This window comes from Vicugna pacos, chromosome 4 (genome assembly GCF_048564905.1).
Source record: "Vicugna pacos chromosome 4, VicPac4, whole genome shotgun sequence".
In the NCBI taxonomy this organism is placed as follows: Eukaryota; Metazoa; Chordata; class Mammalia; order Artiodactyla; family Camelidae; genus Vicugna; species Vicugna pacos.
The window spans coordinates 80,097,549-80,115,496 of NC_132990.1; the positions used below are offsets into that span (position 1 = coordinate 80,097,549).

Genomic DNA, 17,948 nt, shown 5'->3' on the forward strand with positions numbered 1-17,948 from the left:
GCTGCGGTGACGTTAGTGTGGAGCTGGCTTCTGCAGGCTCCTTGGTGTGTCCCTGCTGTCGTGGGTCCTCACCTGAGCGCGCTGGCCAGGCCCCCAGCCGCGTCCCGTGCGGAAGAAGGGATGGTGGTTTGATTCTGAACTCGTGGCCTTGGGCTTGAAGAGGTGATTCAGAAGCCTCGGCTTGACAGCGAATCAAGAAGGAAGGTTAACAGTTTGCTCTGAGGGGAAAAAGGTTTTCCTTTACGTTGGCCAGAACGGCAACTTGAGTCATTTCCCCGCAGACTTCGTGTGGTGCTGGGTGGCCTCTGCTCCGGGGTGCCTCTTGGCAGGGCGACCGCTTTGGGAGCTGTGCTCCGTGAGCTGCACTTCCCTTGGGCCTGACCTACAGTGTGCCCACCCGAGGCTCAGGCTGGTGCCTGGTGGGGACATGGGAGAGGCTGCCCCAGGGAGCCCCAGAGTTAGACCGGGAGTCGGGGAAGAGCCTGTGTTGTTGGGGGGCTTCCGAGCAGACCTGCCCATCAGTGTCATCCAGACCTGGTCACTGCCTTCCGGTCTCCCCCCACAGGACCGGTGGTGCCATGTGACGGTCCCCTGGGGCGGCAGTGTCCACGGTGCTCGGCTGGGGGTCTGTGCCGGCCGCCATGCCTTCCTGGGGCCCCAGAACAGAGACTGCACGTGGAGTAATTGGTACAACCCTGTTTGTTCACAGTCGACGGCATTGACCCCAACTTCAAGATGGAGCACCAGAACAAGCGATCCCCCCTGCACGCCGCGGCGGAGGCCGGCCACGTGGACATCTGCCACATGCTGATCCAGGTCGGACGCGGTCCCGGGAGTCCCCACGCGAAGTTACGCGGCCTGCGGTTCTGAGAGCTGGGAATCGGTGGTGCGGGAGGCTTCCAGGGAAAAGCAGCCCTCCTGTCACTCCCGCCGGGACCGGCCTGGTGCCAGTAACCCTGGCTCTTTCTCCCGCCGTTTCCCGCCATTGGCTCCGCGTTTCTGCGTTGGTTGTTTCGGTTCACTCTCTGTGTCTAGTGTGCTTTTGACTGCTGGGGCAGGAGGCTTGGCCCAGGCTGAGGGCGCCTCCCTCCCGGTCACCACCCCCCATGCTGCTCTGCGTGCTGGCTGGTCAACGCTGGGCACTGTCATGGGGTCAGGGGCACGTCCCAAGCTGAGCCGCACCTGCACCTCCTGCCCCCCTCGTATCTCTGGGGTGTCCCTTCCCTAACCCTGTGTCCCAAGACTGCATTTTAGGCCTGGTTCTTTACCTCCAGACCCTTCAGGAGTCCTTATGCCCACTGATCTGAAGTTTCTGTCCTGCAGGCTTCCCGCCTGGTCTCCTGGGTTTGGACGTTGGCCTGTCTGGACCCACCGTCTGGGCCCGGCTTTCCCATCGCGGGCCAGCTCTTTGTCTTGATTGCGCGTTCTGGGCAGTGCTCTCGGTGTGGCCCTCGGCTCCTCCCGGGGTGATACTCTGCGCCGCCACGCTTTGAAATCCTGAGTCTCTTCTTGCTCCCTGACAGTTCCTTTTCTGTAGCCTCTGGTTCTCTTCTTGCTTCTCCCAAGGTGTCACAGTGTTTTGAAGCTTCGTGCCGCCCCATTTGTTTTGGTCTTATTTATTTTAGATCTTCCTCAAACAAGTGGAACCTGTTTGTATTTAAAGGAAAGGACTGAGGGCTGGTGGTGGGTTCCTGACTAGGACCGTCAGCTGGTGGCCTTTCCTGGCACCAGGAGAGGGCTGTGCACATGGCTGTCCCCAGGGCGCCGTGATGGGGTCCCCGCAGTGCCGGCCGTCCACGTGCCCATCTGCTCTGCCTCCTGTCCATCCACAGCCACAGCCACTGCCTCAGGTCACCGTCAACCAGAGCGGCGGCCTCAGCCTCTGGTCCTCGCCTGGCTGTGTGGAGACCGCGTGTGCGCTTCACAGCGGTCGGGCTTGGTTCAGATTCCGCCTTGTGGGGTCCCTCAGCTTCGTCCCACCACAAAGCTGTGTTTGGGCGTTTCTTCGAACGGCATGTGACCGAACTTGAAGCAGCTCGGGCTTTGTGCTTTCATGGGAACCTCTGGCTGAGCTGTGCTGGCTGGGATTTGGGGCGCTTATTTCTAGTTTCCTACATTGTGGTTTTGATTCTCAGCCTGTGGAACATACCTTTTTCACTCTTGTCTGTTTCTTCCTCTCGGGTTGACTTTTGCTTCATTTCACTTCTTTTCTCTTTATTTACTTGGAGGCTACCTGTCGCTTTCTCGCCCCTGGATGTTGCTCTGTGACCCTAAGGAACTACGTTCCTTGCTCAGCTGGAGCCTGAGGGAGGAGGGGTGCAGGGGGCGCAGGGACCCTGGAGGCCGAGGGGGCTTTGGTGGAGGGGCCCTCAGGGCTGCAGGCGTGAGTTCCACAGAGAATATGAGGGGGTCCAGAGCCAGCAGGTGGGGTTCTGGTCGCTTAGGTGTCCATCTCGGCCGTGACCGTGAGAGAGTGGCCGAGCTCGCTGCAGGGAGGCTGGGCTGGCTGGCGGGGCACCAGTGTGGACTTGGAGGCAGTGTCGGAGGGGCGGCCTTGGGGAGACCAGCACCGAGAGCGCCGGCCCCCGCTCTGAGAAGTCACGGAGGGTGTGCAGGTCGCTGCGCTCCTGCTGAGGGTGGCTGCGACGGCCGGTGCCCGAGGGGTTGTTGCAGGACCAGGGGAGGCAGGGGGCGGGGCGGGGCGGGCTGGCCCCACCGTCCACAGCACTGCCAGGCAGGGCCGCGACCCAGGCTGCTCCCCATCCTGGGCGGTGGCTTCCTGGCTTTGGACGCTGGGTCGTAGCTGTCTCCCTCGCTTCCAGGTGGGGATGGTCCCGTCTTCTGACTCCCTTCTTCCTCTTGAGGAATTAGCTTGTCACTCCTTTGAAAGGACCGGGCCTTCCCCTCCCTTACGTTAAAGCGTGTGTGCGTGGTGGCGGGGGACATACAGAAAAGTCTTTAAAGAGTAAATCTCTGGTTAGTAAGTGGCTGCAAAGGGGCCGTCCTGAGCTCAGGTCAGGACTCAGTACCGCTCGCGCCCCAGAAACACCGCGTCCCGCCCCCGACCCCCACCCCCGGGCAGCTCTCCAGGCTTTACTGTGATGGTCACGTGTGCGAGGTTCTGTGTGTTTACTGGCATGTGAGCCCCTGGAACAGCGTGGCCTCGCTCTGTCCCGCCAGCTTCGCTTTAGCTGCCCAGTGATGTGAATTCTTTGCCTGTTCCAGTCAAAGAGCTAAAGCCTGACACAGGGCCCAGTCGCTGACACTGACGCCCGTTCCTGCCCTGCCTGGTGGTTGTGAACAGGCCGCTGGAGCCCTGTGCTCTGCTTTGCAGCTTCTCGTGCAGAAAAGACACTGTCTACACGGGTGGGCGGGCTTTCTTTACGACTCCGTGGAGCCTGGAGTTGTGATTAGAACTCGATGCCCCAGGCTGCAAGCTCCCTGAGCCCGGGGGCCGTGCTTTTGTGAACTTGTCATCCCCCAGGACCTCAGCAGGAGGGACACCGAACAGATTTACTCCGTTCTGACCTGAATCCAAGGGTGGTGTTTGCGGGAGGCTCAGCCCTGTGGGTGGGCGCCCCCCCACCCCCGCCGGGCCTGGCTCTGCAGCAGCAGGGCTGCCACCGTGCCGCAGCCGCGGGCCCTCGTGGGCAGCAGCCCCTGCCTCAGCGGTGTGGGGCCGGGCTGACGTTCTTCCATCCAGTCCTGTCTTGTTTCCGAGTCCTCGCTGGGGACTGTGGCCCCGCTGCACGGCGCTTTAAATGATGAAGTGAAGTTAAACCCCAGCAGGACCCCGCCACTGTGGGGCAGCCGTGCCCTCGGAGTACCGGCTGCGGTCACTCCTGTCCTGGGCCCAGAGCTGGTCCCCACGGACAGTCGCTCAGGGCTGCTTCAGCCACTGGGCGCCTCCACCTGCTCCCGGATCTGTCGCTGACGTCGCATCCTTACGTGTTGGTGTGTTTGCTTGTGTCTGGGGTCTGTCCTGTCTGCTTTGCTTTTAAATGCTGTGCAGGCTGTAAGCCCCTGAGGCATCTTCTCATAGAAAAAGGTGTGTTTTCTGGTGGCTATAGGGCCAGAGGGCCACCTGCTGCAGTGGCCCGCTGCGAGCCGGGGCCTGCCGTGGGCTGCACACAAGTGCACACCCTCGGGGCCCTGCACACATACCCCTCGTGCCCAGAGGGGCCTCTGCGCCCAACATGGGGGACTGCCTTGGTCTGGCACTGGCGACGTTGCAGGGGTGTGTCTAGAGCTGCATCAAGTCCACCTGCTGGACACATCTCCTGTGCTCCCCGTCTCTGGGTGGAGACCCCCGGTTGATGCCCTCCCCCTGCCTCCTCCCTGTGGCTCAAAGCTCTCTCAGCCTCCCCTGGGCTTCCTGGTGACAGTCACTCTCCTATCAGGGTCCTAGTTTGCTTGGGGGGATTCAGATGAGCACACGGAGAGTTGGTAGTGGGTCCACCCTGCTGGCCCTCACTTGCACCTGAGTCTCAGGGAGCTCTTGATCATCAGACCGTCCAGGCCTCCTAGGCGCTGCTTGGTCGGAGGCTGGCTGGCGTGTGGGCCCCACCGTCCTGGGCTGTCCTCTGGGTGGGCCCAAAGCTGGGCTTCTCGCATTTGCTTTTGGTGCCCACGCCCGGCACTCCTGTGCATCAGGGAGAGGCCTGGCCAAGTGTGTGCCGTCTGCAGGCAGCACCTGGCCTTTCCGCGGTAGAGGGTCCCTCCGGCTCTGTGCATCCTGGCTGGAGTGTGGCCGATCCCACACTGGCCTGGTTAGTGCCTGGCCCTCACTCTGCACCTGCCTTGTTTCTAAGTTCATCTGTTTAAAGTCACTGCTGTGGAATCCCACCTCTGCTTTGCCCTCAGGCTGGGCTGTCGGTCCCGTGTCCCTTCCCGTTTCCTTCCTCGGGGCTCCGCTCTCTGATCTCAGCTCTGCCCCGTGAGGAGGGAGCCGCTCTCCGAAACAGCCCGGTCTCCCTCAGGCCCCTGTTTTCCAAGGCACCATTCTAGGTCTGTTTAGAAATTTCTCACTAAATTGTGTTACTTTTGAAATGTAATTGTTAATAGTAAAAATAGTATTGTTTTCAACCTTATAAATACTAGCTCTTTGCACATCAGCCTCGAAGTTACTTTCTCTCCCGTGTGGAGAAGGTTCAAGCGCCAGTTAATTTGCTTGTAGCGCACAGCCTACTTTGAAGTTGGGCTTCTTACGAGTCAGACAGCCGTTTACTCACATATACCTGCTGGCTCATTGGTTTTCAAGTACACATGTTACTAGAAAATTAGAATTTTCTCCAAAATGCACATTGGAAATCAGTTTTTGTTCAGTTTATTTTGGCAGGTGTTAAATTAGCTGGCGGAAGAGGCCTCGGAGGCCACTGAGCCAGGTCCTCAGTAACCAGGCCGGGTCTCTGCCTGCCTCCCGGCCCAGCCTTGCTGAGGCCCCCTCTGCGCCACTTCTCTGCCTGCCATAGCGGGTCTCACCTTTCTTATTTCTGAAAGTGTTGTCGCTGATGTGCTGTAAACACTTTTTGCCAAATTAACTTAGAAATGAAAGGCTTTCTTTGAACTAAAGGTCTGACGGTGGTAGTGATCCTGTCTCTGAATTCAGCTTTGGGCGGCTCAGCCACGGTCCGCAGGAAGAGCATAACGTAGCTCCTGAGACTCCTGATTTCGGGGTCTGAGCCTGGGGGGGCGTCCCCTCACCAAGCAGCAGCTGTCACACCTGAGCTGTCCCTTGTCTCACCAGGCGGGCGCCAATATCGACACCTGCTCAGAGGACCAGAGGACCCCGCTGATGGAGGCAGCCGAGAACAACCACTTAGACGCGGTGAAGTACCTCATCAAGGCCGGGGCCCTCGCAGACCCTAAGGTACTCATGGGCCAGAGGCACTGTCTAGGGTCGGGGTTTCTCATGAGGAGGAGCAGGGCTCGGTAGCCGTCAGACAGACACTGCAGGGTGTCTGGAAGTGGCTGGTTCACCCTGCCTGGTTGCCGGTCTGTTCGCAGGAGATGCTGGTGAGCACTGGACCTGACGGCGGGCTGCGGCTGGTGGGGGCGTGCAGAGGCGTGTCCCCCCTTGCCTGGTGGCTCACCCGCCATCTTCTGCCTTCTGCCTGAGCAGGTGGGCAGAGAAGAGAAGTAGGAGAAGGCACTCAGACGGGCAGGGGGACCTGGAGGGGGCTCTGCTCACAGGTGACGTGCTCCTGTGTGTGGAAAACCATCAAGAATCCACACAGAAGATCGTTAGAACTAATAGGGGAAGTTGTAAGGCACGAAATCAGTACAGAAAGACCAGTTGTGTTTCTGTGCACTTGCAATCAGCTATCAAAAAAGGAAACTAAGAAAACAGTTCCATTTACAATAGCATCAAAAAGAATAAAACACTTAGGAATAAATTTGAACAAGAAGGCAAAAGATTTGTGCACTAAAACGTTGCTGAAAGAAATTGGAGATACAAATAAATGGAAGCGTATCCTGTGTTCACAGATTGAAGGGAGACTGTGCGTTCATGCCCTGGTGTCGGCGGAGCACTGGTCCCAGGACCTGCCGGTGCTCAGGCCCCTTACTACGTAAGGTGTGCCGCAGTCAGCCTCTGCGCCTGGGGGCCTGCACCGGGGATGCTGGTCGTGTCGTCACCGCCCAGAGTGACCTGCACTTCAGTGCAGTCCCCCTCCGAATGCCAGTGCCGTTCCACAGCCTGAGACTCATAGCGACTCTCACGGGGCCCTAAACAGCCAACGCAGTCCTGCAAGAGAACAGAGCTGGAGGTCTCACCCTTCTGACTTCAGAACTTATGACCAAAGAACTTATGACTTCAGAACAGTGACCAAAGCAGTGTGGTCCCGGTGCAGAGAATAGACAGCCAGAAATAAACCCGCACACGTGCGATCATGGGATTTTTGCCAAGGGGCTGGATCGTCCATTAGGAGGAGAGATTGGTCTTTTCAGCAAGTGGTGCTGAGGAAACAGGGTGTCCACACACAGAAGAGTGAAGTTGGGCCCCTGCCCTACAGTGTGTTCAGAATTAACTCACAGTGATCAGAAACTGAAACTTAAGAGCTAAACCCGTAAGACTCTTAGAAGAAAACAGGAAAATCTTTGTGACATTGGATTTGGCAGTGATTTCTTAGATATGACACCAAGAACAAAGAAACAGTAAAAGAAAAAAATAGGTAAGATTAAACTTGATCAAAATTAAAAACTTTTGTGCATCGACGGACACTAGTCCAGAGAGTGAAGGAACAGCCCACAGCAGGGGAGGAATGTTCGTAAATTTTGTGTCTGAGAAGGGTTACTCTCCCGAGTATATAAACGTCTCCTACCACTCAGCAGCAAAATCCAGCCCAGCTCAAAAACAGGCAAAGAGTTTGGGTAGACATTTCTCCAGAGAATGTGTATGAATGAACGGTCAGCTCACACAGGAAAAGATGCTCCGCGGCATTGTGAGGGACTCCCGGTCAGAACCGTGGTGAGGCACCACCTCATGCCCTGAGGACAGCTGTTAGTGAAAATCAGAAGAGAAGCGTTGGAGGTGTGGAGAAATTGAAATTCTCGTATGGTGCTGGGGGAGCGTAGAGCGATGCAGTGACTGGAAGGCAGTTTGCTGGTTCCTCAGAAAGTTGAGCTGTGGGTCACTATACAATCTGGCAGTTCCAGAGAAACGGGAAGCAAAGACGCGGGCAGGAGTGCCCCCTTGTTGCAGCGTCGCTCACAGGGACCACGGGGCGTCCACCGGCGGACGGTGGACAGGCCGGGCGGGGCCGTCCCCACAGTGGAGGATTGCTCAGCCTCGCGTCAGGAAGGAGGGGCGTTCTGGTGCAGGCCGCAGCGTGGGTAACCTTGACAGCGTTGTACCAGGTGAAGAAGCCGGACACAGGAGGGCAGGTACTGGTGGCTGCACTCGTGTGAGGGCCTGGAACAGGCCGGTCTGCAGATCCAGAGTAGTGGATCCTTGCCTCCTGGGCACCGGCCTCTGCTTGGGGGTGGAAGTGCCGAGCAAAAAGAGTGGTGGTGCCCCAGCGCTGTGTGGGTGGTCAGTGCCCTTGACGGTGGTCAGAGTGGCGAGGTTTATGTCTTGTGCAGGCGTGTGTACGTAGTTTTACCACACCAAGAATGGGAAGGAAGTCTTGTAGTCTCACTGTAACACACATTTTTTCCAATGAAAAAGTGACCACACTGTTCATACTAATTTATTAACTCCTTTTTCCCATCAAATTAAATTCTATTTTTTGTTAATAAATATTATTCTACAGCATTGTTTCAAGTGGCTACATTATTTTTTCTTGATGTAATTTTTAATCTTTACAGATTTGCTTATTTAGTGTTTGTCATTTTCAATTTTTATTCTACAGTTACTTAATAGACATTTTCATAGCTAAATCTTTGCAAGTGTTTCTTGTTTTTCTTTTTAAGTTCTTTTTTACTTCCTATTTTTAAAATTTTTATTTATTTAATTTTGGGGGGGTAATTAGGTTTACTTACTTATTTTCAGAGGATGCACTGGGGCTTGAACCCAGGACCTTGTGTATGCTAAGTAAGCATCTGCTCTGCCCCTGAGCTACACACTCCCCACATGTTTGGTTTCTTTAAGTCAGATTTCTGGACATGGAATTGCTCATTCAAAATACATTCTCATTTTTAAGGCTTTGATACCTGTTTCTGAATTGCATCTGGGAGTGTCTGAGCACTAATTTCCCTGCAGTTTTACCAGTGCCCACTATTAGTGTTTTTTTTAGATATTAACAATTTGATATGCAAAAGTGGTTATTCGTTCCTTTTTTTTTTAGTACTTTTAATTTGCTTCTCTCAGGTGAACATGTTTTCACGTACAGTTATTTACATGTGTTGTTAATATTTTTTTCAAGCTTGTATTTGGCCTTTGTTCTGGGTGAATTTTGAGATCTGGAAACCTTTAGTTTTTCTGTAAATATGGGTAACTTATTAATCCTCTGTCATGGTGGGTGGGCAAGCTCTGCCCAAGTCTCTCCAGCAGACGGTTTCCAAGCTTCGTCGCGGGAGTCAGTGCCCGCCAAGCAGAGCACCACCGAGGGCACAAGGGCAGTGTGCGGGGCCTCACAGAAGCAGCTGGCGCCGGCAGCTCAAGGGACTGGAGCGGTGGTGGTTTGGGGAGCGAATGCTGACGTGGGCAGGCTGCCCACGCCCTTACCAGCAGACTGAGTGCAGCAGGGAAGGGCCCTTGAAGTTGGAGCCCCGTCAGAAGTTCCTCTGTGTGAAAACCAGGCTGTAGATCGTCAAGCTGTCTGACGTGTAGCTGGAGTCCCAGAACAGAGAGAAAACCAGTGGGGAAAAATACATTGAAGGGAAGGTGGTCATAAATTTCCCAAACTTGGTGAAAAATAACCTACAGATCCCAGAGCCTCTGCAGACCCCTGCTGGACACACACAGGCTGCCGCCCCCGACCTGCCGTTGATACCAACACCAAAGACGAAACTACCTAACCTGCAGAAGTTAAGACCAGAGGTGGTTTTTGTGATTTCGCATTGGGAAAGATTTCTTCAGTGAGACACAGAAAGTACAGAAATGACGGATATGATCAGGTGCAATAGAACTCAGAATTTCTGATCAGCAAAAGGTGTCACGAGGCACAGAGAAGGCAGGCTGCCACCCGAGAGGGTTTTGCAGCCATAGAGCATCAGGCTGCCTTCGATGAGGAGGGAGACCAGGCAGGTCCCAGGAGAGGGCGTGTGTGTGACCGAGGGGTGCAGGGAAGGCGCCCGGTCTTTCAAACACCCAGACACACCCATCCTCTGGCCGCTGAATCCATAAAGGCCGTTTTGGTGTTGCGTGCCGTGCCAGCTCTCGCCCGAGGAATCGGAAATGGGAACAAAACAGCCCGAAACCACAGCCTCAACCAGGAATGGGCAAAACCAGACCGTTTTTTCAGCATTGACATAATGTGCTACCTGCCCTGTACAGAGGTGAATCTCAAAGACAGAATGTTGAACTAAACATGAATGCAGAAGGGTATATGATAAGTTATCTGTGGACAATTTAAAAACATAAAACCATCATTTAGGACCACCTACATTTGTAGCAAAAGTGTCAAAAGAGGTGTCAGTGTAACAGTGGTTGGATTCCCTGGGTCTGACTGCACACTGGAATGGGCTTGGATTTGTTTTGAGATGGCTCGGCTACTGTGGTGCATCGAGTGTCCTTGAAGAGATGGAGCTGAAAGCCGAAGGAGACGGGCCCCCTGTCCCCGGGAGCGGCTGGAGGCGGTCAGCTGTCAAGAGGGGTCAGGCTGCAGGACCAGCTGCCCCAGCCCCACGGGGTTTCTCTGGTCCTAAATGGCGTTTGTGTTGCAGGACGCAGAGGGCTCTACCTGCCTGCACCTGGCTGCCAAGAAAGGCCACTATGAGGTGGTGCAGTATCTGCTTTCAAATGGACAGATGGACGTCAACTGTCAGGTAAAGCCTCGCCTTCCCCTGCGGCACTCACAAGACGGTCTGGCCACAGGGCTCCCTTGGCGGCAGTCCTGGCCTCAGCCGCCATCCACGGCCTCCCCACTGAGGTCCTGGGAGGCCTGGCCTTGTCCCCCCACCCTCCTGGCCTGCCCACTGGCTGCTCTGCAGACTCACATACTCAGACTCTGTGCTGCTGGTGTCTGCCTGGGCCACCTGGTGTCCCTGAGGCCTGTGTTCAGATGCTGCTCCCTGCAGCAGGACACCCTCCCAGCCCCCAGTCTTCCTTCCTGGTCCCAGCCATCGGCTGATAGTGCACCTCTCCCCGGGACCTGCCTCTCGTCTGCCTGTGTCTCCACCACTGCTGGGCCCCAGGGTGGGCTTGGTGTGGCCTCGGTGTGGCCTCAGAGCCTGGTGTGGGGCAGGGCCTGTTAAGTGCCTGCTGAGTGAGCGGCTGGGAGAGCAAACCCAGGGGCTTCCAGGACGCCCTCAGCGGGACCCCTCCACCATCCCTGCTCTCTGGGCCCCCCCACCAGCTCTCTGGGACCCTCCATACTCAGGAGCCAGCGCTCTGAGATGACTCCATTGTCACAGCGGCCCATCTGCTACCCCAGCTCCTAGGCCCCTGACCCTGTCTGTGAGACCCTCCCAGGTGGACAGAAACACAGTTCCCTATGGTGTGGTTTGTGGGCTCCGTGGGCCTGACCCCCTCCTGTTTCATCTTCCATCTCCCATCTGGTCAGACTTGGTGACTCGCTACGGCTGGGCTGGCCCCAGGGGCGGACTTGTGCTGTCTCTGCCGTGTCCCCAGTGCCCCCGGGAGGCCCAGAGTGAGCTCGCTTTAGTTGCAGAGGCGTGTGTCCCCCGGGGAAGTGTGATCAGAACGTCAGGAAGTCGTTAGGGTGTTTGGAGGATTGAGCCTTTGGCCACCAGAACAAGAATTGGCCATGTGGTTCCCTTTTCCCGAGTTGCCGCCTCCTGGTTTAAACAAGGAGCTCGTTGGAACCATGACCCAGCCTGCAGGTGGGGTCTGCGGGGGGCTTCTGCTCCTGCCCTTACCGAAGGGGCGGGAGCTCTTCATGGCCTCCGTTAGTCTCTGGGCTCCGGTGTCTGTCTGTCCGCAGTTCTTGGCTGCTGTTCTTGCTTCGTGCTTGGCGTCCGTCCCTGGGACCCGCAGGACAGGCAGAGCTTCCTGCCACCCAGGCGCGGACGCTGCGAGTCGGGTCTGCTCTGTGTCACCCTGGCCCTTTACCTAGGAGATTCCGACGTCAGGGGTGCCCGGCGGCCCCGGGCTGCCCAGCAGGCTCCGCCTGCGCTCCCCGCCCCCGCCTGGGGCCGCCTTGCAGGGTCTGAGCGTGCTGTTCTCAGGCCACGCGTCTCTGGGAGCTGTGCCGCATTTCTGTCTTTCTTTTGGAATCAGGACGATGGTGGCTGGACGCCCATGATTTGGGCCACGGAGTATAAGCACGTTGACCTCGTGAAGCTGCTGCTGTCCAAGGGGTCCGACATCAACATCCGAGACAACGTGAGTGTGGCCTCCGTGTTCGGGCCTGGCGAGGGGGCGCGCGGGGCGACGGCCGTGGTGGGGGCGGGCGTGCGGGGTGACGGTTGTGAGGAGGGGGGCGGGCGTGCGGGGCGACGGCGGGGGGGGGCGCGGGGCGACGGCCGTGGTGGGGGGAGGGCGCGCGGGGTGACGGTTGTGAGGAGGGGGCGGGCGCGCGGGGCGACGGCGGGGGGGGGCGCGCGGGGCGACGGCCGTGGTGGGGGGAGGGCGCGCGGGGCGACGGTTGTGAGGAGGGGCCTGGCACGCGCGGGGCGACGGCTGTGGCTCCTCCTCCTCGAGGCGGGACCCTGGCTCCTGGCCGTGGCTCTGCCCTCTTCCCGCTGCGCTGACCCAGCCGGTTCTGTGCTTACTCTGTGTGCGGGCGGGTTACTGGGTGTGAATCGAAGGGTAGTTTCCCGACACCCGGCCCTTGGGCGGGTCTGCGTTTTCAGAGGTGTGTCCGGGCTGTGACCGCGTCTCTGACTCCCAGCTGTGTGCTGGGGACTGAGGGCCCCGGGGCACACCGCACACTTGGCGGTGCAGGTGTGACCGCTGCTGTCACCGCAGCAGCCTGCTCGGAAGGAAAGGAAGGGGGAAGGGTTGGCTGCACCGTGGTTCCCGGGCTGTAAACTAAGGTACCCGCCGGTGGTTTGTTTCATAGCACAGATTTGTTTGCCTGGAAAATGGGGTTTCGGGCCTAGGTCAGAGGACTGGCCAGTTTCTCTGGGAACAGGCCTCAGCCACGTGTCAGTGTGGCCGTTAGGTCACAGGAAGCACTAGGCAAGTCTGAAGAACTTCAGGTGGGGGTCGTCGGGGACCCATAGGCCAGTGGGGTGCTGGGGGTGGGAGGGTCGTGGGGCTGCCCTGCATGAGACCCTGTGCTGCCCCCAGGCAAGAGAAATGGGCTCCCAGGACCCAGACAGGGCGTGGCCTGCAGAGCTGGGTCCACCTTTACGTAGTTGCAAGGCCGCGAGTGGGAACTCCAGCACAGACCCATCCGGCTGATAAGGAAATAAGAGGCCCACTGGGCCCCCAGAGAGGAGTCTGAAAGCGCTGTTATGGATGGTGTGTGTCTGCGCGGCACCCCAGGGTGTGAGGCTGGAGGGGGAGCACACCCACCCTCAGCTCTGAGCCCCGCAAAGACCTGCTCGAAGGAAGGATGGAGCAGTGGCTGGTCCTTCCTCGTGGCTTCTCAGCCCGGGGACCCTCCCCACTCAGAAACTGGGGCTGCAGCTCGCGGCCGAGGTCCCAGCGTTGGGAGCAGGAGCGGCTGTGAGCGCGAAGCCCTGGGGGGATTGGGTGAGGATGGGCAGGAGGTGCCTGGTCCCACGTGGCTCCTTGGGGGATGTGGCCGTGTTTGGGGCAGCACCAACCCCATGTCCTTAGGCATGCACAACCTCGTGGCATCCAGCAGTGTTGGCTCTGGTGCTGGTTTTTCTGGCGAATTGGAAGAGCTGATTGAACTGTGTATTTGTTTTTTGTTTTTTTTTTGTGATTTATCATAACATTTTGTGTATATTTCCCTGTGCTATACAGTGTAATCTTGTTTATCTGTTCTACAATTTTGAAATCCCAGTCTATCCCTTCCCACCCTCTATCCCACCCCCCACCCCAGTAACCACAAGTCTGTATTCTCTGTCCATGAGTCCATTTCTGTCCTGTATTTATGCTTTGTTTTTGTTTGTTTGTTTGTTTTTGTTTTTTAGATTCCACATATGAGCGATCTCATATGGTATTTTTCTTTCTCTTTCTGGCTTACTTCACTTAGAATGACATTCTCTAGGAGCATCCATGTTGCTGCAAATGGCATTATGTTGTCGGTTTTTATGGCTGAGTAGTATTCCATTGTATAAATATACCACATCTTCTTTATCCAGTCACCTGTTGATGGACATTTAGGTTGTTTCCATGTTTTGGCTATTGTAAATAGTGCTGCTATGAACATTGGGGTGCAGGTGTCATCCTGAAGTAGATTTCCTTCTGGGTACAAGCCCAGGAGTGGGATTCCTGGGTCATATGGTAAGTCTATTCCTAGTCTTTTGAGGAATCTCCACACTGTTTTCCATAGTGGCTGCACCAAACTGCATTCCCACCAGCAGTGTAGGAGGGTTCCCCTTTTTCCACAGCCTCTCCAGCATTTGTCATTTTTGGATTTTTGAATGACGGCCATTGTGACTGGTGTGAGGTGATACCTCATTGTAGTTTTGATTTGCATTTCTCTGATAATTAGTGATATTGAACATTTTTTCATGTGTTTTTTGATCATTTGTTTGTCTTCCTTGGCGAATTGCTTGTTTAGGTCTTCTGCCCATTTTTGGATTGGGTTGTTTATTTTTTTCTTATTGAGTCGTATGAGCTGCTTATATATTTTGGAGATCAAGCCTTTGTCGGTTTCACTTGCAAAAATTTTCTCCCATTCCGTAGGTTTTCTTCTTGTTTTATCTCTGGTTTCCTTTGCTCTGCAGAAGCTTGTAAGTTTCATTAGGTCCCATTTGTTTATTCTTGCTTTTATTTCTTCTAGGAGAAAATTTTTGAAATGTATGTCAGATAATGTTTTGCCTATGTTTTCCTCTAGGAGGTTTATTGTATCTTGTCTTATGTTTAAGTCTTTAATCCATTTTGAGTTGATTTTTGTATATGGTGTAAGGGTGTGTTCTAGCTTCATTGTTTTACATGCTGCTGTCCAGTTTTCCCAACACCATTTACTGAAGAGACTGTCTTTATTCCATTGTATATTCTTGCCTCCTTTGTCGAAGATGAGTTGACCAAAAGTTTGTGGGTTCATTTCCGGGCTCTCTATTCTGTTCCATTGGTCTATATGTCTGTTTTGGTACCAATACCATGCTGTCTTGATGACTGTAGCTCTATAGTATTGTCTGAAGTCTGGGAGAGTTATTCCTCCAGCCTCATTCTTTCTCTTCAGTAATGCTTTAGCAATTCTAGGTCTTTGATGGTTCCATATAAATTTTATTATGATTTGTTCTAGTTCTGTGAAATATGTCCTGGGTAATTGGATAGGGATTGCATTAAATCTGTAGATTGCCTTGGGCAGTGTGACCATTTTAACAATATTGATTCTTCCAATCCAAGAGCATGGAATATCTTTCCATTTTTTAAAGTCTTCTTTAATTTCCTTCATCAATGGTTTATAGTTTTCTGTGTATAATTCTTTCACCTCCTTGGTTAGATTTATTCCCAGATATTTTATTACTTTGGGTGCTATTTTAAAGGGGATTGTTTCTTTACTTTCTTTTTCTGTTGATTTATCGTTAGTGTAAAGAAAGGCAACTGATTTTTGAACATTAATTTTGTAACCTGCTACCTTGCTGAATTCTTCGATCAGCTCTAGTAGCTTTTCTGTGGACCTTTTAGGGTTTTCTATATATAGTAACATGTCGTCAGCATATAATGACACTTTTACCTCTTCTTTTCCAATTTGGATCCCTTTTATTTCTTTCTCTTGCCTGATTGCTGTGGCTAGGACTTCCAGGACTATATTGAATAGGAGTGGTGATAGTGGGCATCCTTGTCTTGTCCCAGATTTTAGTGGGAAGCTTTTGAGTTTTTCACCGTTGAGAACTATGCTGGCTATAGGTTTGTCATATATAGCTTTTATTATGTTGAGATATGTTCCCTCTATACCCACTTTGGCGAGAGTTTTTATCATAAATAGGTGTTGAATTTTATCAGATGCTTTTTCTGCATCGATTGAGATGATCATGTGGTTTTTGTCCTTTCTCTTGTTGATGTGATGTATTACATTGATTGATTTGTGTATGTTGAACCAACCTTGTGTCCCTGGGATGAACCCCACTTGGTCATGATGTATAATCTTTTTTATGTGTTGTTGGATTCTATTTGCTAAAATTTTGGTGAGGATTTTGGCGTCTATGTTCATCAGTGATATTGGCCTATAATTCTCTTTTTTTGTAGTGTCTTTGCCTGGTTTTTGTATCAGGGTGATGGTGGCTTCATAGAAAGAGTTTGGGAGTATTCCCTCCTTTTCAATCGTCTGGAAGAGTTTGAGAAGGACTGGTATGAGTTCTTCTTTGTATGTTTGGTAGAATTCCCCGGTGAAGCCGTCCGGTCCTGGACTTTTATTTGTAGGGAGGTTTTTAATTGCTATTTCTATTTCCTTTCTAGTGATCGGGTTGTTCAAGTGTTCAGTTTCTTCTTGATTCAGTTTTGGTGGACAGTATGTTTCCAGAAACTTGTCCATCTCCTCTAGGTTATCCAGTTTGGTTCCATATAGTTTTTCATAATATTCTCGTATGATATTCTGTATTTCTATTTTGTTTGTTGTAATTTCTCCATTTTCCTTTCTTATTTTGCTAATTTGTGCTCTCTCTTTTTTCTTCTTTGTGAGTTTGGCCAGAGGTTTGTCGATTTTATTTACTTTTTCAAAAAACCAACTTTTGGTTTGGTTGATTTTTTCTATGGTCTTGTTAATCTCTATTGTATTTAATTCCTCTCTGATCTTTATTATTTCCTTCCTTCTGCTGCTTTTTGGGGCTTTTTGTTCTTCTTTTTCTAATTGATTTAGGTGGTGGGTTAACTTGTTTATTTGAGATTGTTCTTCTTTTTTGAGAAAGGCCTGTATCGCTATAAACTTCCCACTTAGCACTGCCTTTGCTGTGTCCCATAGGTTTTGAGTGGTTGTGCTTTCATTATCATTTGTCTCAAGGTATTTTTTAATTTCAGCTTTGATTTCCTCATTGATCCATTGTTTTTTCAATAACATATTGTTTAATCTCCATGCTTTTCTTTTTTTCTCCTTTGTTTCTCTGTTGTTGATTTCCAGTTTCATGGCATTGTGGTCAGTAAAGATGCTTGAGATAATTTCTATCTTCTTAAATTTGTTGAGGTTTCTTTTGTGTCCAAGTACATGATCGATCCTGGAAAATGTTCCATGTGCACTTGAAAAGAATGTATATTCTATTTTTTGGGGGTGTAAAGCTCTGAAAATATCCACCAAATCTAGTTTTCCTATTGTAGTATTTAATTTCTCTGTTGCCTTGTTTATTTTCTGTCTGGAAGATCTGTCTAGTGATGTTAATGCAGTGTTAAAATCTCCAACTATGATTGTATTCCCATCAATATCCCCCTTTATCTCTGTTAGTAATTCTTGTATGTACTTAGGTGCTCCTATATTGGGTGCGTATATATTAACGAGTGTAATATCTTCATCTTGTATCACTCCTTTAATCATTATAAAATGTCCTTCTTTATCTTTCTTTATGGCCTTTGTTTTAAAGTCTATTTTGTCTGAAATCAGTACTGCAACACCTGCTTTTTTGGCTTTTCCATTTGCATGGAATATCCTTTTCCATCCTTTCACTCTCAATCTATATGTGTCCTTCTCCCTAAAGTGGGTCTCTTGTATGCAGCATATTGAAGGTTCTTGCTTTATTATCCAGTCTGCCACTCTATGTCTTTTGACTGGAGCATTTAGTCCATTAACATTTACAGTAATTAATGATAGATGTGTGTTTATTGCCATTTTGAACTTATCTTTGCAGTTGAATTGGTATATCCTCTTTGTTCCTTTCTTCTTCCTTTTGTGGTTTGGTAATTTTCCTTGGTATTATCATGGATTTTATTTAATTTTTGTGACTCCCTTGTAAATTTTTGACTTGTGGTTACCCTTTTTTGTAAATCTATTAACCTATACCCGTTTTTAATAAACTGATAATAACATGATCTCAAACCCATCCTACTGTTAAAAAAATTTAAAAAAGAAAGAAAAAAAATTCTATATTTCCCTGCCTCCCTCTCCCACTCTCAGTGATTTGTATGTCTTCTTTTATAATTTCGTGTTTTCTTTATTTGTAATTCATGAGTTATCACCTTTCCAGTTGTACGTTTCTCATTTCTGTAGCATCCTGCTGCTTTTCTATTTAGAATAGCCCTTTCAATATTTCTTTTAGCATGGGTTTAGTGTTGCTAAACTCCTGCAGCTTTTTTTTGTCTGTGAAAGTCTTTA

At 52.0% G+C, this 17,948-nt stretch overlaps 1 protein-coding gene and 1 long non-coding RNA gene across 20 annotated transcripts in view; one reads left to right on the forward strand and one right to left on the reverse strand.

Moving 5' to 3' along the window:
• EHMT1 (euchromatic histone lysine methyltransferase 1) overlaps window positions 1-17,948 on the forward strand; it is a 126,258-nt gene that overhangs the window by 83,724 nt on the left and 24,586 nt on the right. For all 19 annotated transcript variants that reach the window (XR_012072385.1, XM_072960619.1, XM_072960617.1 and 16 more), the window contains 4 exons: window positions 710-816; window positions 5,747-5,869; window positions 10,327-10,428; window positions 11,843-11,947. Coding sequence is in view for 18 of the 19 variants with exons in the window: in XM_072960619.1 (XP_072816720.1) it covers window positions 710-816; window positions 5,747-5,869; window positions 10,327-10,428; window positions 11,843-11,947 (437 nt within the window). In the remaining variant the exon portion in view is untranslated. The remainder of the gene's footprint in view (window positions 1-709; window positions 817-5,746; window positions 5,870-10,326; window positions 10,429-11,842; window positions 11,948-17,948) is intronic.
• LOC140696215 (uncharacterized) lies at window positions 8,174-12,016 on the reverse strand. The gene is made up of 2 exons (XR_012072386.1): window positions 11,482-12,016; window positions 8,174-9,271 (listed from the first exon to the last, which is right to left on the reverse strand). It is a non-coding gene; the product is annotated as an uncharacterized lncRNA (long non-coding RNA).